Source organism: Pediculus humanus, genomic scaffold, assembly GCF_000006295.1.
Source record: "Pediculus humanus corporis 1103172108247 genomic scaffold, whole genome shotgun sequence".
In the NCBI taxonomy this organism is placed as follows: domain Eukaryota; kingdom Metazoa; phylum Arthropoda; class Insecta; order Psocodea; family Pediculidae; genus Pediculus; species Pediculus humanus.
Window position 1 is genome coordinate 49,922 of NW_002987816.1, and position 26,807 is coordinate 76,728.

General features: G+C 29.5%; 1 protein-coding gene across 1 annotated transcript; it reads right to left on the reverse strand.

The window, feature by feature from the left end:
* Positions 1-7,435: 7,435 nt before the first annotated feature.
* On the reverse strand, positions 7,436-24,543 carry Phum_PHUM462560 (uncharacterized protein; the record flags this gene model as incomplete). Its single annotated transcript, XM_002430041.1, has 52 exons — positions 7,436-7,621; positions 7,846-7,966; positions 8,044-8,257; positions 8,338-8,630; positions 8,677-8,880; positions 8,965-9,212; positions 9,298-9,424; positions 9,516-9,674; positions 9,784-9,998; positions 10,092-10,239; positions 10,341-10,553; positions 10,623-10,859; positions 10,933-11,099; positions 11,178-11,433; positions 11,923-12,009; positions 12,221-12,307; positions 12,805-12,882; positions 13,491-13,586; positions 13,949-14,049; positions 14,147-14,507; positions 14,609-14,871; positions 14,986-15,122; positions 15,228-15,258; positions 15,915-15,956; positions 16,206-16,340; positions 16,408-16,451; positions 16,501-16,743; positions 16,920-17,080; positions 17,162-17,315; positions 17,427-17,602; positions 17,700-17,885; positions 17,973-18,231; positions 18,330-18,531; positions 18,613-18,748; positions 18,824-18,984; positions 19,086-19,240; positions 19,317-19,430; positions 19,572-19,723; positions 19,996-20,139; positions 20,312-20,376; positions 20,481-20,674; positions 20,757-20,961; positions 21,036-21,224; positions 21,304-21,413; positions 21,513-21,654; positions 22,281-22,334; positions 22,922-23,041; positions 23,243-23,399; positions 23,486-23,732; positions 23,817-24,062; positions 24,257-24,418; positions 24,534-24,543. The coding sequence occupies 52 exons, from the start codon at positions 24,541-24,543 to the stop codon at positions 7,436-7,438; spliced, it is 8,394 nt and encodes a 2,797-aa protein (XP_002430086.1).
* Positions 24,544-26,807: the final 2,264 nt, after the last annotated feature.

Below are 26,807 nucleotides of genomic sequence, written 5' to 3' on the forward strand. Positions count from 1 at the left end.
TAATAATGATAATAATAATAAATTATTAAACGAGTAAATATTTGACTTTTTTTTTTTTTGTGATTTATTAACCGGATATTATTTAATTATGTATTTTTTTTTTTTTTTGTAAAAACGTTAAGAAATTTTTATTTATTTATTTTTTCATTCCCGTTTTTGTTTGTAGGCGTGTTTACAATATTGAATTTATTATTATTATTATTATTATTATTATTATTATTATTATTATTATTATTATTATTATTTATATATAAATTCAAGGTATTGAATATAAAAATAAAAAATAATAATAAAAGATAATTTATGTGCTTTTTTTATTTATTTTAAATTTAAAAAAATCCTAATTAAAAAAATAAATTTGAACTTTAATAACCTTTTTATTTATTTATTTATTTATTTTTTAATAACATATAAATATGCAAATTATTATTATTATTATTATTATTATTTTGCAACTGTTTGAAATTTATGGTTTTTGCAATCCAATTAATTATTTTTTATGTATGTTCGATACGTGTAAAAATTAAATAAAATTAATTATTTATTTATAATATTATTATCGTATATTATTTGAGATGATCGATATAATAACCGGTAAAAAAAAAAATTTAAATTTTTTTTTTTTCGGTTGAATTATTACTATTATTATTATTATTATTACTTTTTTCATTTTAAAATTTAATATTTTCCTTTTTTTTTTATTTTACCCTTGGCATTTTTTTAATTTTTATTTAATAATATTTTTTTAATAATAATAATAATGAATTAAAAAAAAAGAAAAAAAAACTAGAAGGATATAATAACGTTAACATAATATTTATAGAGCTTCTTAGTTTAAGTTCTGAGAAAAAGTTAATAATAATAATAATAATAATAATAATAATAAATTTATACACGTGAATTATTAATTGTCGTTATATATATATATATATATACATTTTCCAATGAATTTTTTTTTTATAGTGCAAAAAAAAGCCCCATTATATATTTATATACATAATTTTTTTTATTAAAAAAAAAAAAAAAAAAACAATTTCCAATAATTTTTTTTTTTTTAAAATGTTTTTATAATACATTGTTATTGCACGTATATAAAAATAATTTACTTTATTAAAATCTCCCCACCCCCTTTTTTTTTTATTGATCGATTTTATACCCCCTCTCTCGCCCCCTAATTTCAAATCATTTTTTTAAATAATTTATACTTATTGGAATTATTGTGTAAAACAAACACGTTTGTAAAAACGTACATAACACGTTGTACAAAAAAAAAAAAAAAAATTTAAATTATTCATTTTGCAAACTCGTACAACAACCACAACAACAACAACAACAACAGCACACTTGTTCGCATTTTAATATTATTATAAACCTTAAAACCATAAATTGAAGGTATACAAATTTTATCATTATTATTTTTTTTTATGTTACTACTACTAAACACCGCCATTTTTTTTTTCTGAATAAGCTTAAAGTATTCTATGACAAATTATTTAAAATATTTATTAAAATAAAAATTACAGTATTTTTTGTTTTTTTTTTTGTACTGATAATAAAACAACAACAATAACAAAAAAATCTTTTGTTGTTTTATGAATTGTTAAAATGGTGGGTGGACATGTTGGTACAAAAGACCACAATTTGTTTTTTTTTTTTTTTCTAAGCAAAATTATTTTTAATAATATTGTACAACTTCAATGTGAATAATAATAATAATAATAATTAGTATTGTTAACCAAAAAAAATCTAAAGATAGTTATAAAAACCTATAAGAAAAAAAAATTTTGTATAATTCATTCAAACAGGTTTTAGGTACATATAAATCAAAACAATTTTAATGTGTTTATGTGTGTGTGTGTGTGTTTGTGTGAAAAAGATGTTAATAAAAAAAAAATTTTAAAAAGATTTTATCTATATCTGATATATATATATATATATATATATATATATATATATATATATATATATATATATATATATATATACATAAACACATAAATTTATATATATGTATATTAATTATGAGCATTAATAACTTACATAATTTCTACTTAATTTTTAAGTTTACTTGAGAGAGAGAGAGAGAGAGAGACAAACAAACAAACAAGCAAAACCTCACATTTTAATAACAAATTAATATAAAATTTAAATAAAATATTAAAATTCAAGATTGATTCTTATCAACATCATCATTATTATTATTATTTCAATAAGTTTTTAATTGACAGACAATTTGATATGTTTCACATGATTTCACATTCATACATGATATATGATATTCAGTAGTTAAATTTGTGTGTAAATTTTCTTTCTCTCATTTTTTTTTAATTAAGGTTTTTATTATGTTTATATAATAGTATATGATGAATTGAAATTAATAATAATAATAATAATCAACTGACATGTATTGATAAAGAATCATGCTAATGATAATTTTATTAACAAATACTCATGACTAATAAAATATATATATATATATATATATTTGCATGTTAAATATGAGTAAATGATTTATCTGAAGAATTATTAAATAAATATTTTGTACATATAAAATGTGAGAAAACAAAATAGGAGGGTTTTTTTTATTTACTCAATGAATTCTTTTATAAATGAAAAACAAAAAAATAATTTTAATAATAAAATAAACCCTTAATAATCTTTTTTTTTTTTTTTTTTTTTAAAAAAATTTTGTTTTCTCATGTTAAACCTATTTTTTTTTTTTTTTTGATGATTTTAAATAATTTATTTCTACCTAATATTGTATTAAAAAATTAATGGGAATACATTTACATTAAAAAAAAAAAAAGGGATTTATGTGTTATTAATAATTAATAAGGGGGGGGGGGGGGGAAAAAACCGTTAATAACTTTTTTTGTATGTAATATTATAAAAAACTTACCCAGTAATCCTTATGGAAAGATTTTTCTCTTTTCAAAATGAAATGAAGTGAAAAAAAGAGAATTTGAATATATATATAAAAAAAAAAATTTCTTTTATATAACCGTGAAAAATTATTATTTTTTATAAAACATTTTCTTTTATAAAAAATAAAAACGAAAAAGAAATGAGATTTCTAGAAAAAAAAAAAGAAATTTTTTTTTTTTTCTCCTTGATTAAGTTCTTAAATTAACACACACACACACCGTTTATAATTTTTATAAATTTGATATTTTTCACTAATATTATTATTAAATATCAAATAAAAAGATTAAAAAAATGTATTAAACCACAGAAAAAAAAAACAAAATCCAATTATAAATTAATAAATTCGCGAGATTTGATTTCGTTTAATGCGAGACAGCACAAAAAAAACGGTTTTTTTCCCTTTCAAATTTAAAAAAAAGAACGTTCGAGAACTTTATCGGGAAAACTTGTCGCAAAGTGAACCGCGCGCGTACGAGAACGAAAGCAGACGAAAGTTGAGCAACAACTGACGATTTCAATGATGGCGGCGGTGGCGGTGGTGGTTGATATAATACAACTCGAATCTTTCATCCATTTTTCATCCTTTTTTTTTCGTTTTTTTTCTCACAATTAATTACTTACTTTAAATATTTAATTAATTTTAAACGATTTTTATATTAACGTGTATATATTTCATATTATTTTAATTATTTATATTCAATGTGAATTCTTTTTTTTTCAATATTAATTTAACGTTTTGTAATAATAATAATAATAATAATAATAACAGTTATAACCATTTTGAATTTTGTGAAAGTTTTTTTTTTTTTTATATTTTGTGTTTGTGTGTGTGTCAGTGTTTCAACGTTTTTTTTTGCTTATTATGTACATTTTTACATTATCATTTATATTTAATTCGTAGATTATGTTATATACATATCGGATGTCAAAGAAACAACGAAACATCGACAAGGAGATAAAGAAAAAAAAAAAAAACCAAAGCGTTTTTTTTTTTCCTCTCTCTCTCTCTCACTCAAATTTGTCTTCAATTTTAGTGGTAAGTCAATAAAACCATTACTTTTATTTTATTATTATTATTATTTTTTTTTTTAAAACAAAAAAAAAAAACTAAATTTTACGATAGTTTTATGTTTTATTTAATCATTTAAAACGTTTAAAATTTCATAATTTTTATTATTATTTATCATGTTCCGCCATTTTGTTTTTACATCATGATTCGTTTAGTGTTAAATAATATGAGTATCATTTTCATTACATCTAATTAATAGATTTTCGTGCTTTTTTCTTTTACTTTTTACAAATAATAACAATTGTAAGTGCAATTAAGTTTATAAATAGTATAAATTTGATGATTTTAAAATTACAATAACGTTTTTTCAGCCCTTTGCCAATTATGCACATGCATGTATGGACATGTGTGGCAAAACAATGAATGGCCAATATTAGTTTAATAAAATCATTTTAATATTAAATATTATTATCATTGGTACCTTGATAACAATAATTTACATTGTTACTATCGTTATTATTTTGCAATAATGATAAAGAAACTTAATTGTATTCAGGTTGTGTTAAAGATCAAGACAACAAAAGGTTAACCCACACAGAAATATAAGGGTTTAAAGATTTAAATGTTAAATTTAAGGGATGAAAATTCTTTGTAAAAAAATGCTCATTATTCGCACCATTAACACCCCCAAAAAAAAAAACAATACTGGGGTTAAAATATTTTTTTTTAATGGCATTAATCCCACCACAATATCCAGACTATGAAATCCCATTACTTTAAAACTTTAATAAATGGATAGAGGAATAATAATAATAATAATAATGAAAAGAATTCATTGACTGAGTGAAAAAATTCATTTTTTTTTTTTTTTTGTTTTATTCGCATCATTTGTTTAAAAAAATCTTTTTTTTTTATTTAAAAAATTTGTTTTTAAAACAGGAAGTTGTTTTTTTTTTTTTTTTTTTTAAATGAATTTTTTTTTTTTTTCGATTCATAAAAGGAATAGTTTTTGTCTTCTGCTTAAAAGTAATTATGAATTTCCTAATTAATAATAATAAAGTTTATTTTTAAATAAATAAAAACCGTTAAAAATTCGAACGTCGTATCGGTTTTAAATATATATATCAATTTGATAAAATTAAATTTAAAGTTTTGGTTTATCGATATTTAGTAAATATGTAAATAATAATAATAATAATTTAGGAGGGTTTTAATATGAAAAAGAATTAAGGTACGAAGGTCACATGATCAACGCCCAGACATTTTATTTATTTCATAACAAATTTTCTTCGAATGCGTTTTGTTGAAATAGAAAAAAAAGAAGGGGGGGAGGAAAAAAATATTTACAAAAGTTCAAAAGGTCACGTGAACCATTGTATTTTGTATATATATATATATTTAAAATATTGATAGCAGGTAGATCGTATGTCTCTCTCTCTCTCTCTCTCTCTTTTCCTTGTTGTAATTTTAAAATATTAATTTTTATTTTATTTTTTTTTTCTAAGAAAAATTAATTTGATTTTATTTTATTATCGTATATATATTAAAAAGAAAACAAAATGGCGGAAAATATTTATTATTAATATTTATTATTTTTATTATTGTTCTCGTAATTATTATTCGCAAAATCGTTGGTTAAAGCAATTTATTTATTTATTTATTTAAATAATTTTTGAACTTTGATCGCTATTACGTTTTATTATTATTATTATTATTATTATTATTATTTTTCGTATTAGATAGAATTAGTATTATTGATAATTAATAAATAATAAATAATAAAATCGTCCGGTACGTAAAGGTTGACATGGCATTTTTGCGTAATATTATTATTATTATTATTATTGTTTTTTTTTCCCGTTCGTTTGTTTTTGTTTTGGTGATAAATGATAAAAACACCACGTGGATGGATACGTGGATTGAACGCCCTTTTTAAATTTATTTTCTAAAGTTATTATTATTATTATTATTATTATTATTATCAAATGCGTTCGTAATAAAATAATAATAATAATAATAATAAAAAAGAAATACTTTTGTATACTTTTTATTTTTATTTATATATTTTTCTCTCTCTCTCTCTTTAAAAACGTGTGATCTCCGTCAAAAAAAAAAAAACAATAAAATAAAATCGTTAAAAATAAAAAATAAAAAAAAAAAATAGAAAAAAAAAAGTTAAGAAAGATAAAAAAGTTATTAAAATAAAAATATATATTCTTTATTAAAAAAAAAAAATAATAATAATAGTAATAATAATAATAATTTTTTATTTTAAATAAAAAGAATAAAATTTTTTTTTCAATATATATATAAATATAGATAGATAGACATTTATTTACAATGAATAAAATTAAAAATAAAATAAAAAATAATACATTTTTTTTGGTTTATTATCATTATCAATTAGAAACGTATATAATAATAATAATAATAATAATAGAAATAATAATAATAATACATAACAAACTTTTTTTTTGTGAGGCGATGTGATTTAAAGCTAGACAGCAAGGAAATATTTTTAAAAAAAAAATAAATAAGTTTTTTTTTTTATTTTCTTTTTATTATCTTAATATAAAATATAATAATAATAATAATAATAATAATAATAATAATAATAATGATAATAAATAAATAAATAATACGTAAATCGAATTACAAAAAAAAAAAAAAAAATTATTTATTTATTTCTCTTATTTTTATTTTTTTTATTGCATTCGATCAAACAATTATTTAACAAATATCTGATTTAAAAAAAAAAATATATATATATATATAAATAAAAATAAAAAAATGAATAAAATAATAATAATAATAATAAATCAATTAATTATAAATATTATTATTATTATTACTATTACATATCACAAAAAAAAATGATTTATATTTGCAAAAATGCCATTATAAAATAATTACGAATGCATATTTTATGATTAATAATAACTAAGTTTGACTAGTTTTTTTGCAATCACATTTTATCACTTGTGTAAAAAAAAATAATAATAATAAATGTTTATCGGTTATAGTAAACAATAATAATAATAATAATAATAGCGATAGTGATGATTACATGTTAATAATAAAAATATCTCTGATTGATTGATCGATTGATCATAGATTAACATAGATTAATTTATAAATTAACATAGTTTTTTTACAATAGGATTTAATATTATCATATATATATTTTCATTCACTCTCTTTAATGCATTTAATTTAACAAAAAAAAATGTACAATAACGAATTCGGTTATCATTTCTACCGGTAATCGAAAAAAAAAAAAAATCGTGTCAGTAGAAATCAATTATCTAATTTAACGACAAGCCCGCTAGTTATATAAAAATTTTTTTTTTCCCCCCGCGCCCCGAGGGCCTTCGAATGAAAAATGATCGCATTCGATCGGAAGAATGTGTGGGTGGGTGCGTGAGTGCGTGCGTGCGTAAACGAAATGCGTATACGTGCTTGTACCAACGTGCGTGTCGTATTCTAAACAAAAACTAAACTTTAATTTTCGACCCAGGGTAATTGACTACCATCGGCGCCATCTTCATCGTCTTCGATTTCTCTCCTTTCTTTCGTCCATTTAATTATCGTTTCCGGTGATCGATATAGGAAAACCAATTTGGCGAATAAATCTTCTTCGAGAGCAAATTCGTTACTTTCTCTTACTAAATATATGTCGAGGCATAACTGGAAATGAGAGAGTAAAAATAAAGCATTTAAAAGAGAGAGAGGAAGAGAGGAAGAGAGGAAGAGGAAAGGAAGAGAAGAGAGGAAGAGGAAGAGAGAAGGAGAGTGAGAGAGGAAGAAGAGGAAGAGGAAGAGAGATAGAGAGAGGGAGGGAGAGGGAGGGAGGGGGAAAAGCGGATACAAAAGAAAATCAAATTAACCGGAAATAGCTTTTGCTAACTTACCTGCAAAATGCGATCGACGTTGGGCATGTCGTCAAACATGATTTTAAATGAGATTCCGGTGAAAAATCCTCGGACCAAAGTCCACATGACGAATACGATGGAAACGTAAAGTCCGATGATTCTGAAACGTTTTTAAAATTATTATTATTATTTATCTATTTATTTTTCATTAAGCATTTTCTTCCTATTTCAAATTACCCTTTTCCGGATATGAAACTGAGAGTTGCCGGAAATGCTTTATCGTTAAACGTGAACATCGTTAGGAAAAGATTGCATTCGTTCAATGGCAAACGCGATAAAATGTTTTTGTAATTTTCATCGTCGCACGTTTCCCTCACTTCCCACCATTGTTGTGTTATGCCAATGTTGGATTCTCCCGTTTTCAAACTGATCGATATGTTTCTAAAAGTAGCTGGAAAAACAACAAAAAATAAAAAATTGACGTATAAAAAGAAAAAACCATCGGGCAAAAAAAGTCAAAACAAAACGAACCGTTGTCTCTGTCGCCGGCCATTAATTTCGATATGGGATCCGCGTTTCCCTTGTTTGTTATTTTTAAAAATTTGGGCAAAATGTTTTCAATGACGACGGGGGTTTGCGACGAATTCGATGTTTTCAACATGTTTGATAATTCTATTCGCTTCGGATTTCTTTCCCCGTTCACGAAAGGTTGCAAGAAAATTTGTCTCTCGCCCATGACGACACCAACGGTTTCCGGATTGTTGTTCACTCTCGACACTCTCCAACTGAATTTTATCGATACCGTTTGATCTGAAAAGGATTTTCTTTCCTTAAATCGAGTTTTAAAAAAAACCCACCGCTCAAATAAACGTAGAATTTGACTCACTCGATTCGACTTCTTGAAGCAAAAGCTCTCGATCCGGGGGTGATATACCCCAAACGACCGTAGAATTTCCGCTTAATTTGACTACAGCGACATCGTCGAATTGATAATTTGATAAAAACGTGACGGCTTCTCGATCTCGATTTTTCTTATACATGTTTGTTATCGTATCGAATTCATGTTCGGAATATCTGAAAATCGTTTAAAACATTTTTTTTTTTTTTTTAAAAAAATACCTCCCCTTATACTCCTGATACTCCTTTTCGACTACTCACTTGTAAATCGTGTTATTTTGCGCCGACATTTCGTATATGTATTGATAAGCGCCGATTCGTAGGGATATCGTGACGTCATAGGGAATGTTGGATTCTCCGACCGTGTTTCCAAGTGCGAAAAGAACGAGAGGAAACCAAATAATGGCGATGATCAAAAACAAACCCGCTCCGCCGAGTAAATATTTCGAAAGTGGACTTTTACGTTCTCCCCTCGGTAACGGATACTCGGCTTCTGCTCTTCTCTGACACTTGAATGTTAAAAAGAAGAAAAATTTTTTTCGATTTCGAGTTCGAGAACGATTAATCGAAAGAAGGGAAATAAGAAATGCATACTTTCAATTGAAATATCTGCGCAAAAATATCTTCCATTTTTAACCAATCGCTCAACGTCATAGACGTATCCGTCCAAATCCAATCCATGAGAGCGCGCAATTCAAAGAGAAACGGAACAGCCATGAAACTGAAAATGAAAACATGTGGACAATTACATATGACGTCATCATCATCATCATCATCATCGAATGAAAAGCTCGATAATATGTTTTTCCTACCCTCTAAAGGAAAACATGTTTATGTAATTGTATTTTTTACAAAGGAAATTTCCCAGAATTCTCGTCGGATAACCCGCTCGTATTTGATATGCGGACATGAGAAGGTAAAAACATTTGACCGTGTACCACATTTGCGGAGGTAGTAATTGATTGAAAGGCCTGGAAAAAAAAAAAAAAAAAAAAAAAAAAACAATCCGTGGTGAAACGACAAAGGACGTGAAAAAACTAGAAAGAGACAAACAAACAAACAAATCAAACGGTTTGTTACCGTTCCGTTATGGCGGGAAGTATGAAAAACATCCATAGGTGAACGCCGATGACTAAAACGAATTGAAAAATAATTTTTCCCAATATGTACTTTCTCAAATACAAAGCTCTGTCGATGACGATCAAACCGAATTGAAGAATCATCATGAGTAAAAACGGTACGGGTACTTTATTTTCTTCCAAATAAGCCGACACTCCGCCATCTCCTTGCTGAGTCTGTTTTTAATATTCGAACGGAAACAAAAAAAAACAAAAAAAATTAATTTAGGAAAGGAAAATTTTCATCGGTAAGACTCGTTGAAAACTTACTCCGAATGCGGAAAATCCAAAGAGTACGACGAGAAAATTGAAAAAATCACAAATGAACATGTAAGCGTACACGTCGGCACTCAATCTACTTCCGGTATCCAAAAGTTGTGAAAAGAAATTTTTCGTCGTGGAACAATATTGCGCTCGACTGTTTAACAAAGAAAATGATATGAGATATAGTGATGTGAACAAATTCATCCGCCATATTGATGATGATGATGATGATGATGATAAAAACTAAATAATTACGCTTCGTTAAAATAAGTTGGAAATTTCTCGAAGGCTTCGGAGTGTCTCGGATACAAAGATTTTTCATATTCGGTTTTTTCACTCTCGTCTCCTCCTCCCTTTGTTATGCAAAGAAAACTTTTTTTAAATTTTTCCATTTTCCCACCGTCCGTTGTCGATTCGTGAGTTTCATTGTTTTCGCCGTAAATATCGCTTTTCTTATCGAACGAATCCCTAAAAAAAATTTTCCCATAAGGTTTTTCCTTTTCTTTCTCTCTCTCTCTCTCTCTCTCTTTTCCTTACCCCTCGGACGTGTCGTCTTGTCCTTCGTTTATCAAATTGAATTGCGATTCCGTTTTGATATGACCGGACGAATGAATTCCTCCGTCCATGAATTTTTTTTTCCTCAAGATGGTGGGCGGTACGTTTTTCGATTCGTCGACGCGAATCAATTCGTGAAAATTATAACCGGATTCGACGTGCGATAATAAAATGTCTTCCTGTGTGCTTTTCCACAATCCGAGACTTTTTAACATGTACCTGATTTTAAAATAAGTGACGTTTTTCAATCGGTAATTAATTATTAAACACGCGAAAAAAGTTTTATAAATACCTGTGGAAAAATATAATCAGCAATAGTAAAAGATCCGAGGACGCGTACGAGGGTTTTTTTTCAACCCCTATTATTCTAGGAGGATAAAATGGATTGTTTTCCGGTGACAGAGTCTGGTTCCACGGCAAAAGATCAAATTGAAACATGCATTTGATTATTACCACGATCTGAAAAATTACATTTTTTAAAAAATTTTTTTTGTGTTTAAAAACGCGCGACGAAATTGAAAACATTATCCACATTACCTCAGTGTAAGCAATGAGAGTGATCCAAAACGTTTTCGTCGGTCTCGGCATCGTGAGGGATCCCCATAGGAAAACCATGAGGGGAAGAGGAAGTGACAAAAGCGTCGGAGATTTTATCTGATGTAGGAAAATGACGAAATAACAAACCAATTCCGAATGAGAAATGATGGCGTACCAGGACGCCAGCATGAGTTGAAGCCATATTGGAGAATTCGCGGCGCTCCATTCTTCCCTACCCGTATCCGTGTCGGAGCTGCTGGAAGGAAACCAAAAAGAAAAAAAATTTAATTCGACTAATAATAATAATGATGATGAAAACACGACAGCGAATCATCCAAGCAAAAAAAAAAAAAAAAAAAAAAAAAATGTTTGTGACGCTTTACGTGCAAAACTTAAAAACACCAACCCCGAAAAAAAAAAAAAAAAAAAAGTGGCAAAATAAATGAATTTAATCTATTCTCTGTGCAAAATAACGTGATGATGGTGATGATGATGATGAAAACTAATCACTAATAACTAATAACTAATTAATTAATTTATTAATTTAGTTTTTAAAATTTACTTTGTGCATTTTGTTTACACGCGTGAGCTTTATTTAACGTGGAAAATATTTTACTCTTCGAATCCATTAAAAATTAACGACGATGATGATGATGATGATGATAAATACACGCGTTTGCTAATAAATAATAATAATAATAATAATAATAATAATAATAATAATAATAATAAAATAAAGGAAAACCGCGGAAAATTTTTGCAGGATTCGGAAAAACAAACGACCAACAAACTAACAAACAACGACCTATTTAAAAAATTGATGACGCAATGACTAATGGAAAATTAATTAAACAACGAAACAAAACAAAACAAAATGAAAAAACTAAAAAGAATAAATGAAATGCAGACAAAAGACGATGACGACGACGACGACAACAACAACAACACGTAAGAAGAACACTCACGCACACGCACGCACAGGCACGCACACGCACGCACACGCACGCACACGCACGCACAGGCACGCACTCACGCATTATTACCTTTTATCATACACAAAGTAGTCGTAATCGAGTCCTCTTTCTTGACTTGGTGCTATGATTCGTATGTCCGGCAATAGAGAGTCAGTCCTGAGAACCAACCCAACAACGTCTATCACTAACATGCATTTTCATAAATACGTGTACATATATAAATTAATAACATTATCATTATTATTATTATTATTATTATTATTATTAAAATGTTTTTCCGGGAAATTTGAAAAAAAAAAAAAAAAAATTATATATATATATATATATATATATATTTAGGTAAACGGTTAGGTAAACGAATGTAGGCGTGTTAAATAAAAACGTGCGTATAATGCGTTAGGCGACAGAACAAAAACAAACAAACAAACGAAAGAAAGAGAGAGAAACAAACAAAAGAAAAAAGAAAGAGAGAGAAAGAAACAAAACAAATCATGCGAAGAAAAAACGTTCTCGTCGTGCTGTCCTTACCTTACCTTACCTTACCTTACCCAAAAGTGTAAATTTTGGAAAATTTTGACGGTGGTTTGACTATATCCCCTACCCCCTCCCTTCCTACCCCCTACCCCCAACCAAAAAAAAATTTGAAAACTGACCTGCCCAAACGTGGCCTCTCGGTTACTTCCGATTCAATATCTTGATCCTCGCTTTCTGTTATCGTTGACAATGCAGGTCTGGTAACAGACATATATATGTATATAATATATAAGGCACATTTAATAATCCGCAAAAATGAAAGAAACGAAAAAAAAAAAAAACACTTAAATAATAATAATAATAATAATAATAATAATAATAATAATAATAATAATAATAATAATAATGATGATGAAAAAACATTTAAAAAGAAAAAAATTATCGATCGAAACAAGAAGAAAAATAGTTGGGGGGAGAGAGAGAGAGAGAGAGAGAGAGGGGGGTGTGCGTGTGTGGGAAATTTCAATCATTTCTTTTTTCTACTCCTCCTCCCCCCTCCTCCACGCCCTCCACTCTCTCCTCTTCCATCCTTTTTCATTCTCGTTTTCATTCAAAAAAAAAAAAAAAAATCACTAAAAAAAAGTAAAAAAAAGTAAAAGAAAAATCACAAAATGCAGAATCAAAAAGAAAAAGAAGAAAAAAGAAAATTTTTTTTTTTTTTTTTTTTTTGCTTAAAAAAAAGAAAAAACGTTAAAGCGACAGCTAAGAAAAAAAGAAAAAAAATTTTTTTTTTCCCCACATAAATGTATATGTATGTATGTATGTATATATATTATTATTATTATTATTATTATTATAATCCGACCTGTTAAGCCTTTCTTTATCCTCTTTCGGCGAGTCCATGACGATCGTTGTGGATTCATCTCCGGAACCCCTTCTTCCAATGCTCTCTCCCGGACTTCTACAAATATACATGACGGAACGAATAACAACCCAATTTTTTTTTTTTTTTTTTAAAAAAAATTTTCCCAAAATTTTAATTAATTAATTAAAAAAAAATTAATTAGTTAATGAGTTTTTTTTTTTTTTTTTTTTTGGAAAATTTTCTTTTACGTTATTTTTAAAAAGAAAAAAGAAAACAAAAACGCCTTTTGGGCAACAAACACATAATTCCGAACAATAACAACAACAACAAACGAATAAAAAAAAGTCAAAATTTTTTTTTTTTTTTTTTTTTTCCGATTGTTAAATAAAAATTTGAAAAGAGAGACAGACAGAGGGACAAACGGATGGACAAACAAACAAACAAACAAACAAACTTACGTGGCCGTAATTATTTCTCCCAATTGTAAAAGAATTTCCTTATCCGGTTTCCAAACTTTCGACACTTCCAAACGACTTCCCTTTTTAAATTCTTCATTTTCCTAAAATCCAAAAAAAAAAAATGATTTTCTTTCCTTCTTTCTTTATGAGGGGGGCGGGGGGCGGGGGGCGTAAATCGAAATTCATTCTTCTCCGTACCTTGACGTCACGTTTTTCCTGTGCCAAAACTCGGACGACGTAACGATAATCCTTTGATATTTTATTCAAAGTTCTTATCATTGACACCATTGCGCTTTCCACGAACGCCCATAAAACTTTGAACGATTGCCATAATTTTTGCGTTATCTTTTCTTTGACTGAAACAAAAACATGTTTGTTGTTTGTTGTTTGTTCTTCTTCTTTTCGTTTTGTTTCGTTTATGCGTATACCTGCTTTCGATGTGACATATTTGAAACCGTCATCCGAATAATCATCATCACCCTTATCGCCGGACGATTGTTGCGGAGGTTGTTGTGGATCGGATCTGGAAGGATCCGAGGGTAAAGTTATGCTACTACGTCTTTGAGATCCTCCATTTCCACCTCCACTTCCTCCACTTCCCCCTCCTCCCTTTGGAAAAATGAAAAACTCGTAAAAATTTCATTCGTGAGAAGGAAAAACATTTTTTTTTTTCGGGAAACAAAATAAAATAATCGTACGGTATCTTTTCTCGTTTTGAAAAAACCTGTACTCGGACCCGCAGGTGCGCTCAATACCGAAGACGGACCCCCAACTTTTTTCCCCATCGATGATTTTCTCAATAGCATGGATGCCGGCATCGAGGCTCTCCTCGGTCTCGCGGGTCGCGTCGTTATTATTTCTTCCGTTGTCAAAGCTTGATCGGCTGCTTTCGTTATATCCGTTTTCAATGCCGTGCTTAAAAACTAAAACAAAAATTTTTTTTTTTTTTTTTAACATTTTCCGGGGCTCTCGCGTCGTAAGAAAATAATAATAATAATAATAATTGAAAATTGGGGGAAAAAAAAAAAAAAACTCACTTTGCTCATTGTAAATCTTTTCTTTCCATCCGTTTCGTCTCCCTCGGAAGATGAACTTTCATCTTCGTCTTCTTTTATCAAATCCAATTCTTCGTCGTCTATATCCTCAAACATGTAATAATCTCCCGATCGAATCGCTTTAATAATAATAATAATAACAACAAAAAAAATTTATTAGAAACTTTCCGTTAAAGACAAAACGAAGACAAGACAAGGCGACGGCTAAAAACAAGACAAAAGACAAACCAGCTTATTTGGACGTACATCGACTCTCTCCCCCCCTCCCCCCCTCATACAACAGCCAATTTATTTATACAAAAAAAAAAAAAAAAAAAAAAGTACCCTTAAAAAAGCAATCGAAATCTCATCAAGCAAGCATTTTCTAGTTTTAGTTTTTGTTTTAGTTTTACCTTAGTTTTTTAATTAATCCAAATAAAGCTGTATGTGTGTGTTTGATAAACTGTAAAAATACAATACAACAAATACTAAAGAGAAAAAAAAAAAACTATTCGTTTTAGTTTTTAGTTTTTAGCTTTTTGGATAAAAAAAAAACTAATTATTACGACTACAACGATATATATACACCGTCACCAAGCAAAAAATTAGTTTTAATCGTCATCATTTCTGTTTGTATTTATTTTATGTATGTACAATTGATGAATGATCGTAGCAATACTTTTAAGGGAACGAAAGGGAGGGAGGGGGAGAAAGGACAGGGTAGGGGGAGGGGAGAGGGATAAGCGTCAAGTTAATCCATAATTTTTTTTTAAAAGCTTTGTACCGAAAAGAAAAAAAAAAAAAAATTATTTTTTACCACGTTGACGTGAATTATGCTTGGTGGCGAAACGTAAATCCTCCGGCGAACGCGTTCCTAATAATAAAAATAATAAAATTTTTTGAAAGTTTTAACCATTTTTTTTACGATTCACTATTGCGTCGGATGATGTAATAATGGGGGAGATGAGGGGTGACTCAAAAATGTAAGGAAAAAAAAGAAAAAATTCGACTAAAAAAACAAAATCGTTGCATGTATGTACAAGGATAACAAAAAAAAAAAGACAAAATCAGCAGGAAGATGCTTATTCACAAAGCTTTGTAAGCGATGGACGACATACGTCATCATCATGACGACATCATAAACGAAAATGAAATGGAAAAAAAATAATTAATTAATATAAATAAATAAATGAAGTCATGAATTACAAGTGTGATGAGACGACTGCGAGACGATAGAATGACGGGGCGTTACGTTGACCCAAGGACAATTCGACGATGAAGTCAGAGTCGTCATGTTTCGAACGTAACTCGAAGACGTTCCCGTCGTTCCGTACGGCGGGGGTGAAAAAACGGGAAAACTTTCATCCGGAGATGGCACCCTTCGTCACGAGAGAGAGAGAAAAAAAAAGAAAGGGGATTATATACGTAATAAGAGGATGTGAGTAGTAAATTCCCGTCCATGCAAAAATCTTTCCTTTTCCCTCCCCCTCCCTCCCTCCCTCCCTCCCTCATCTAAACGTCTAACTTTTCCTACTGCGACAGCAAGGGAATACCTGGGATTTAATTCTGAATTAGGAGGAGAACTGAACGACATTCTCTGCGGTTCCAAATATCCGTCCATGGTTGTCATTATGGCAGATATGGGAGTGGGAACTTGAAGTATCGTACGAGGTGCTTCTTCCGACACGGGTGTGTGATAACCCCTGGGGGAACACGACGAACTAACACCGGGACTTTGCACGGCCAAAGGTGCTTGAGCCTCTATACCAAGATTAGCAAAAAAAGGAAAATCCTGATATTTAGATGCCATTTTTTTTTTTTTTTTGTTGCTATCGTTTCGTAAATGTAAATTAATTATTTAAAATACACGTGTGAGACACGTGCGTGTAACATTTACTCCCGGATTTAAAACGAATTCAATTTTTTTTTTTACTCACCTTCGTAATGACTGGGTTTATACGACGATACGTTTGACGCTTTTTGTTGCGAAGCTTTTATTCTATCCATTTTATGGCGGATCTTTTCCAAAACTTTCCTTTCCTGCGATTGTTGTTCTTGCAATTGTTGCTGTCTGAGTTCTTCGATGAGTTGCGCTCCCCTGGAAAACGATCGAAATGTTATTCGTTTCGCACGTCCGGAAAAGGCTAAGGATAACGTCGTATTCTTTTTGCAAAATAACCTCGATTGCAACACAGTCATGGCTTTCGTTTCGTCTATGTGATGAAAAAAATAATAACTGTGAAAAAACCTCCTTTGCATTATGAGAAAACTGAAACAGAGGCCGTCCCATGCTAAACCGATATCCGAATCCGGAACCGTGCATTGCAAAGCTTCTAAAAAAAAAATTAGAATTTTTATGTATATTATTTAAAAATCTAAATACGTTACGCGGACGCACGCACGCACGCATACGCACGCACGCACACGCACGCATACCCACGCACCTTTCGACGTTCCCAACGTTCCCAAATCTCCAAATTTATTTATGCAACCGATGCCCAACAGTTGAACGACCCAACACGCATTTTCTTGCACGATTTCCATGAAAATACAACCGGCTATTTGCAATATGGTTTTTGTTAAAATGACGATGACGTTGTAACCCAACAACCAACTCCACCTGAAATCGTTTAAACAGGTTTAAAATAATAATAATAATAATAATAATATCGATATTATAAAAATGTATGATATGTATGATTTATGTATATATTCACCATTTTAAAATGCTTTGAATTCGTCTCAAGTACAAATCGTTTCCCTGCCATAAAAATATAAAAGAACCTATGAGGTAACCTATTGATAAAATATTAACTCTGCTCGTTCCGGCCGTGAATGTCACCGCCAAAGTGATCCATAACAAAGCTGAGAAAATCCCTTTTTTTAAAAGATCCAATGAAGACCTGACACAATTTTTTTAAAAATAAATTATTATTATTATTATTATTATTTTTTTTTTTTTTTGTGACGTAAATTTAAGAGAATCTCACTTTGTGTAAGTCATGTGATCAATGTATGGATTTTCAAAATCAACGTTTCCGTAATTTTGTATTATGACTTCGTTCGATCCCCCGGGATAATTCAATTTATTCCTCCTTTCGATTCTGAAACAGAGCGACTGCCTCGAGACTAATATAAGCAATATGACGTCGCAGAGAATTTTATAAGACGAAGGAGGTTTTATCGGATCGGGTAAAAACATCCATTCTTGAAGTCTGCGTAATGTTTCCGAATAATACCACGGATAATCTGCCGGGGAGAGGGGGGGTGAAAAAAAGAATTTCGTTATAAAATCGAACCCTTTGAATTGTGAAAAAAGGGTTGTTTCGCACACACAAACGACTCACCGATGCATAATCCAGGAGGTGCACCAACCACGATCAAATATTGTAGACATATCATAACGGCGATAAAAATTTTATAAGAGTTCCATATGTAGGATAGGGAAGATCGGGAGAGTCCGAATAAAATGAGGAGCCACGCCGCGTACACCAAACCGAAAAAATCCATTCTCGATCCGATGACTCCAACCGTTGCAATGAGACAAATCTGTTGCAAAAAAAAAAAAAAAAAAACATTTCGCGATTCGCGGAAAACATTCGCGAAATTTTAAAAATAAACATTACTTACTTCGACGCCGAATTTATAAAATCCGTAATTCGTTAAAAATTTCAAACAATTTTTCACGCTGGAATCCGCCATTTCTCTTGTTATTCCTTGAAATAAAATGTACGGTCGCGTTCTTCCAGTTTCACGACGATTGATTCTTTGCAACAAAAAACAAAAAGTTATCAATGACGTCATGACGTATGACGTCAAACATAAAATGGTGAATTAAAACCTTTGTCTCGTGTTTATGACGGCATGAAAAGTGATGACGGCAAACACGGCGATGTATCCCTGGAGTAAATTAACGAGACTCACTTCATCCGTCGCCTTTTTAAAACCCAACCATTCGGAATTGTTTGCGACGAATGGGATTTTCGAATCGGGAAAAACATCCTGGAGGGAAGAAAAATTCCCACGTGGAGATTAATAATGGTGGTTCTTGCTGGTCGTCAATTAGGCTTTCGGTTTTTTTTACTCACCGTGCAATTGGACACGTAAACATCTTGTTGAATGTACTGTATCTGATATATCATCGTCAAAAGGAGTAATATTGCTATGAAACTACTGCAAATGAGAGTTATGGTCGTTTGAATTTTCGAACTCATCATCAAAGCCACGATGCATAGAACGACTAGTACGATGTGAGTTGCTGCCACCTTTACAAAAAAAAAATTATGCGTTTTTTTCGTTTGTGATGATGGAAAAAAAAAAAAAAAAACCACAACGACAAAATTTACTCACGTTATAACAGCAAAGTAACATAATTGAAAATATGACAATTTTCAACATGTGCAATTCCAAAAATAATATAATTAATTCTACAACGTTAAGTAAAATTTCTTTGACGCCATTTAATAATATTCTTATTTCATTCGTGGACAATTCTGGAAAAAAATAGAAAAACAATTAGAACAAAAAAATAATTTTTTTTTTTCTTATTATTTTTTATGTTTGAGAATTAATCGCATCGTCCGTCTTACGCCTTAAATTTCTAAATGATATTTTTTGCAGTCCCAAAAGGGGAACATCATCGGGAGTCAATTCTGAACACGGGAGAACGGATTCATCTGGTAAAACGGAACTACCATCGGATCTGGAACTTCCTTTTCCACCTCTTGAAATACTCGCACCTCTGAAACGACCAGAAAAAGGTACAGAATAACTTTTTAAAAAAATTTTTTTTTTTTAATCATTATATACCAAAACATTTCATCTCGTCGATTTTTTTTTTCTTTCAGGACTTACGGAGTTTCCAACAATTCGACACGGAAAATTCAAAAAAAAAAAGGATTCAAAAAGGAGAAAAGAGGAAATGATTGATTGATTGGTCGTCGTCGTCGTTGGTTTTTTTTTTTTTTTTTTTTTCAATAGAAAGGTTTTTCTAAAAAATAATAATTCCTAGACCTGTTTCCCAAATCGGATATGGCAAGAAATTCTTTGTGAAAATAATGAAGTTGTACGACCGTTATGACGACGAAGAAAGTCGGTGCCAACAATCTGACAAACAATTCCGCCGTTTCGAATGATTCCAATCCGATATCTAATTGCCTGCAACGGGTAGGTAAGTACATTTATTTATTTTTTTTCTTTTTTCCGTACCTACTAAAATAATAATTTTAAATTTGTAAACACTTACAATTCGTTGGAAATGTGTAAATATTTTTCCCAATACGATGGAAAATTTTCAAATTGATACGTGTAAACTAAAACTAATATGGACATTGAATATATGATGACGGTGAGCCAAAATCCGTACATCATTCGTCGCCAAGCTCTGTACGAGATCTACCGTGGAAAAATCGTACAAATTTTACTCTCGAACGGGGGGGGGGAAAAAAAAAAAAAAAAAAAAAAAAAAAAGAGAAAATTATCATGATTGTATCTCGTACCTGAAACGTTAGTATGAAAAAAAGGAAAAGGCCCATGTAAACAATTCTGAAAACCGTTATCCGTTTTCCGGTGACGCCGATGACGAATAGGGAAATGGCGACGACCCAAATCCAAAATTTCGTCATTAATTTTTTAACGAAAACTCCCAAATTTTTTATCCAAATCGCATTTTGATTTTCCGGTTGAGGAGGACCTGAAAATGGAAAATGGAAAATCCATTATTTTTCTCTCTCTCCCACTCTCTCTCTCTCTCTCGTTGCATGACGACGTATTACCGCTCGCCGTATTCGCTGATAAACGAAGAGGAGCCGACAAATCGTACAAATTACTATTTTCCTTTTCTTCTTTACGTTCCCGACAGAATTGTCTCATTGTTAATAAAAACATGAAAGTGAATAAAGTTTTCACCAATATGGGACTCATGTGATTATTCAAGGGTTTGACGAATCCAATGTGATCCAATCTGACTTCGTTTACGACCTTGAAATGTGAAAAATTTAAATTTAATTGCACGTGCGTCGTTGACACGTGATTCGATTCGATTATATTCGTACCGTGGGTAATTCTTCTTCCGTTAAATCCATTGCGAAAATATATTGGGATAATAATAAAAATTCAGCGTACACGACGATGTAGGGAGACGAACGTAACATGGACCTTCTCTGATTCGGAATCATCCACAACAGGCTCGCCCATAATAACAATATAAACGTCAGCCAACTGTGATACGTTATGCTCCATGCCTGGAGAATTCAATTTAAAAAAAATTTGTTATCACATTGAAGATAACGAAGAGTTTTAAAAATGGCTGGAAAATGTTACCATCATGACGATATTGGTCGCGATATACGACGAACGTATCAAAAGTTGACAAAGTGATATAAAACCATCGACGGCTAATTCCATACACGTGGGAGAATCTTGAATAGAATCTGAAACGTGTTTAAAAAAAAAAAAAAAATCGATATCCGGTGTAGATATTTTGCGGGGGGGAGGGAAGTGGGGTGGTGTGGGGGGGCGTCATTCCTTACCTTCGACCGATAAATTTTTCAACTGTATGTTATCCCTTTCCTTATTTGAAATAATTGACGACCTTGGATTATTTTCATTTTTATTTTCACTCGTAACGGAAGTGGCTCTGTATTTCGTCCTTCGTCCGACGGAATTTATGAGCTAAAATGAGAAAAATTTTCCGGAAATAAAATTATTAATAATAATAATAATAATTCTCGTGATTTTTTTTTTTTTTCGTGATATTAAATTAAACTCGATTTGAATTGTTACGATTGACTAATCCCGTGCTTAACACTTAATTCTATAATAATAATAATAATAATAATAATAATAACTAATCGATGGTTGCACGACTTTGGTGGGTGCAAATTTAAATAATAATAATAATAATAATAATGATGGGAAATTAATTTTATTTTATTTAACCAAGTGGTTAGACACGTGGGTGAAAGAATAGATTATAATTGTGATATTTGGTGTAGTGTAGTGTAGTGTAGTGATGATGATGATCTTAGTGATGTTATTTTTAACAAATATATATATTAACAAATTTTTACTATTAATTATGTATTATCCTTATGCAACTATTTTTCCGCCATTTTCCGCGTGCAAAAAAACTAAACTAAATTAAAAACTAAATACTTATTAATAAATTACGTGCGTTAATTTGTAATAAAAAAATAATATAAAGACGGTTATGCCACACGAAATTGCAAAAAAAAAAAAAAAACAAATAAATAAATAAATAAATATATATATATATATATATAAATAAGACTACGTACAGGCGTTTTTTCCGTACATGAACTGCCTCGAGCTAAATCGGTTACTATTGAATCCTAATCGTAAAAAAAAAAAAAAAAAAAAAAAAAACAAAAAAATATTTACACTAACCCCTAATCAAAATAAAAATAATAATAATAATAATAATCATGCTATCGTTTTTATGCATCGGCTCCCGGATAAATAACCAACAATCAATTAATAACAAACTGCAAAAAAAAATTAATTCAAGTTTTTTTTTTACAAACATTAACAAACAACGTCAAATGCACAAAAAAAAAAAAATTTTTCTTTTTTTTTTTTCTTTTTTCCTGAAACCACGTGTAAAAATAATAATAATAATAATAATAAGTTAAAGTCACGACATTAATTTAAATTTAAATTTAAAAAAAATTTCATGCTTCTCGTTAACTTTGTAATTGTATTATTTACAATTTTTTCGATTAGAAAAAAAAAAAAAAAAAAAAATGACGGGAAAAGATTGGAAAATTATCTCTCTCTCTCTCTTTTCCCACCCGACTAACAAGCATCATCATCATCATCATTCGGAATCATTCGCATAATAAATAAAAAAATTATTTTAAAAAAATCGACATTGACATAAGCAATGTATAAACGATCGAGTCCTTTTTTTTTTACGTACTCGGACTTTACGATTTCCCGTTCTCCAATTAATCGTTGGATTTCTCGCAAGTCGACGTCTTTGTGAAAGGCGTTCGGAAAATGTTCGTGCTAAACCTTTTCCAACAACATCTTCCGCATTCTGAAATTTAGCCTTTTTTTTTTTTTTGAGTAAACATGAGCGCATGTAATAATAATAATAATAATAATAATAATAAAAACCGATAATAACACGTAGAAATTCGTGAAAACCGCGAACGAATTTTTCTATAAAATACGCCTTAAATATATATTTAATAAAAAAAAAATTATTATTATTATCATTATTATTGTTATTCGTTACCTTTGACGGTTGATAATTAAATTTTTGCAATCCGAGAACGAAATAAAGTATGAGAATCGACACGGGATTCGCATAATACGTCCATTCTAAATTATTGAAACGAACGTTACGTGGATCCGTACAATCCGTGACTTTTAAAGCTGTCAAACCAAAATACCTGAAATTTAATAAATCCCCACGTTGAATTTTCACAACGTTCTGTCCGTTCGTAAATTAATTTTCCTTTTATTTAAATTCACTCACCTTATAAAAGGGGAATCGGGTTTTAGAACCGTTTGAAACGATTGCGTTTGATATGATAAAAGAGCCGTGATGTGAACGGCGGAAAATAAACAAGCCAACCTGGAAACGACGGAAAAAACTTTTCCCAATTTTTTAAAACAAGCCCACCAAGTCACTCCCCCTAGAAATATGATAAAGTAGACTCCGTTCGATGCAGACGGTCTCAGAGCACCCGTGAAACATAATAAAATCAATGCTAAAAATTTTGCTGTAACAAATAATAATAATAATAATAATAAACAACCGGGGAAAAATTTGTTTAAATTTTAAACACATTCCTCATTATACATACTTTTCGATGCTATATAATCAACTTTTTCCGTGAAAAATTCTTCAACTTTCGGTTCTAGAAACAATTGATTTTGCGGATCGTTCGTATCCACGGCTTTTCTCAAACTTTTCTGTATGATCAAGTAAAATATCGTTGATGTTAACAACATTATAACGTCTGGACTTATCATGAGTACCAAAGACAGGCTTGGCAAATTATTAAAACTAATAAATCCGATTTCTCTGACAATTATTTCCGATTGGTCACCTGTTTTGTAAAAAAAAAAAATAAAAACAATTGTCTCGATGAGAGATGCTCGAAAATTTGCGCGGGGAAAAAAAAAAAAAAATAATAACAAAATTCAATAATAAAAAAAAGTAATAATTATTATTATTATTTAAAATTACAAAAAACGAAATAGTTTCCGTGATGATTTTTAACGGCTAAAAATAATTGAAAACCTGACTGACAAAGTACGTTTATGACACTGATGGCAATTAGCCATTGCAAGTAACAACCGGTGCAACCGGACATTGTTCTCGCCGTCGGCGGTTTCAAAAACGGAAGGATAAAATATAATATGAGGTACGGTATGGAAGCAGCCGTTTGTCTCATCAACAAACCTGTAACAAACAAACAAACAAACAAACGAAAATAAAAAACGAGGAAAAATAGAAAAAAAAAGAAAAAAAGGTTTTTACGATGCATATATATATCCATACATGGAGTCGGGTATACCCGACTCCATGTTTTTCTTCCCCTCCCCCCCGTAAGTTTATTATACGCATCGTAAAAACCTTTAAGATAATAATAATAATTGTTTTACGAACTTTAATTATAATTCGACATTTTTTTTTTTTTTTTCTTTTCGAAAATGAAATCCTTTTATATAATGATAAATCAAATCAAATGTGATGATGACTTTGAGTCACGAAAAATGTCAAAGGATCGTTAAAGAAAAAGGAAAACCCAATTCGAAATATCATCATCATCATTATCATTATCATTATCATTATCATTTTATTATAGAATAAAACGAGATAAAATTTTTTTCGCATTTTCCGCAGAAAAGAAAATAATGACACGCACGCAACGATTAAATCATTGTTATAGATGGCATCTCGGGAAAAAAAAACTATTATTAAAAAAACATTTTAATAATTTTCACGTAAATTTTCCCGGAAAAATTTTCACGTTTTCCCTTTTTTTTTTTAAATCGAGACAAAGGTTTGAGAGATTTTCAAAAAGCTTTTCTTTTATATATAATAATAATAATAATAATGTGATTGTTTGCTCAAGCATTTTATCTACTTTGTTTTTTCGGTATTTTCTACTTAATTTTATCTCTCTCTCTCTCTCTCTCGTGTTCCCTTCCGTTCCCTTCCCTTCCCTCCCCAAAATTAAAATCTTTCCTTTTTTTTTTTTTTTTGCTGTTGTCCGGAAAACTTTTTTTTTTTTTTTACAATCATAATTTTTAAAAACAAAAAATTACTTCATAAATATTTAAGTGAGTAAGTGAGTGAGTGATTAAGTAAAGGAAAAGTTTAATCGGGGGGAGGCGGGGGCGGAGGGGAAAGGAGGAAGAGGGAGGGGGGAAATTCCTCGTACCTACGCCTACGTAAAATAAATAAATAAATAAATAAAATTTCTAAAAAGTTTTTCAATAATAATAATAATAATAATATCAAAGTAGAAAATTTTTTTTTGTTTTGATATCGATCTTGCGTTTTGGGGCGTGTCGTATTTTTTTTTTTTCGACCGTAATAAACTCAAAAAAAAAAAAAAAAGTGACATTAAAAAAAATTATCAACCCCCTTCCCCTTCCCCATCCCTTTCCCCCACCCCCATATTAAACATTAACGAAAATAATAATTTTTAATGATGTACTCTTTCTTTCCTCACGACTATTTCATACCCCCCCCCCAAAAAAAAAAAGAAATTTTCTTTCTTTATTCGATGATGATGATGATGATGATAATAATAATAAACTTAAAATTTTTCCTCGTACAACTTATTAAAAAAAAAATTTTCAATAACTTTTTTTTTTTTTTTTTTTTAATGAGATGACGACTGTGCGGTTAAAAATAATTTTTTTTTTTTTTTGTTGCAATTTCAAAGTTTTGTAATTTAGAAAAAAAATTTCTGACAACATGGTGGTGTAACGCCCTAAATATAAATTTTTTATTTAAATCAGTCGTAAAAATTACAAAATAATAATAATAATAATAATAATAATCGGAAAAACTAATAAAAAAATTTTCTTTTTTTTTTTTTTTTTTTTTTTCTAACCACGTAGGTTGTTTGTCTCAGGTTAAAAACAAACAAACAAACAAACAAACAATTTTTTTTTTAATGTTAAAATATTATCATAAGTGGATTTTTCTATTTTCCCGCCCCCCCCACTCCCCACTCCCGATTTTTTTCCCTTATTAAATTACAAAATAAAAAAAAACATTCCCATATATTATTTGTAAACAGTGCCATTTTGGATTTTTTTTTAAAAGGGAGCACATGAGGAAAAATTGATAGGATTTCAATCAATCATATTTACAACAAAAAAAAAAAAGGAAATTGACCTCCTCTTATTTATGCCCCATCAAAAAAAAAATTTTACCCCATCGATAAAATATTCTTTTTTTTTTTTTTTTTGTAAAATTTGGGACGAATTTGAAACTGGGACGAAAAGGAATAAAAGTTTATATAATAATAATAAAATAACGATTTTGAACTTTTGAATTTGTTTTTTTTGGGGGGTGGGAGGAGGGGAGAGGGGAAAAACTCAAAATTTCATTTTTTATGGTTTTTTACGGGTAACCAATGCGCGTTGATCTATGAGCAAAATTTTTAATTTTTTTATTCAAAATATTATATCGTAAATCCTAAATTTTTTGTCTTTTTTCTTTTTCATTTTTGGGTTTTCCATGAAAATTAAAATGGTAACCTTTTTTGTAAAAGTTTAAGAAAAATTCACATTTGCAAATAGAACACAAAAGAAAATTAATTAGATTAAGG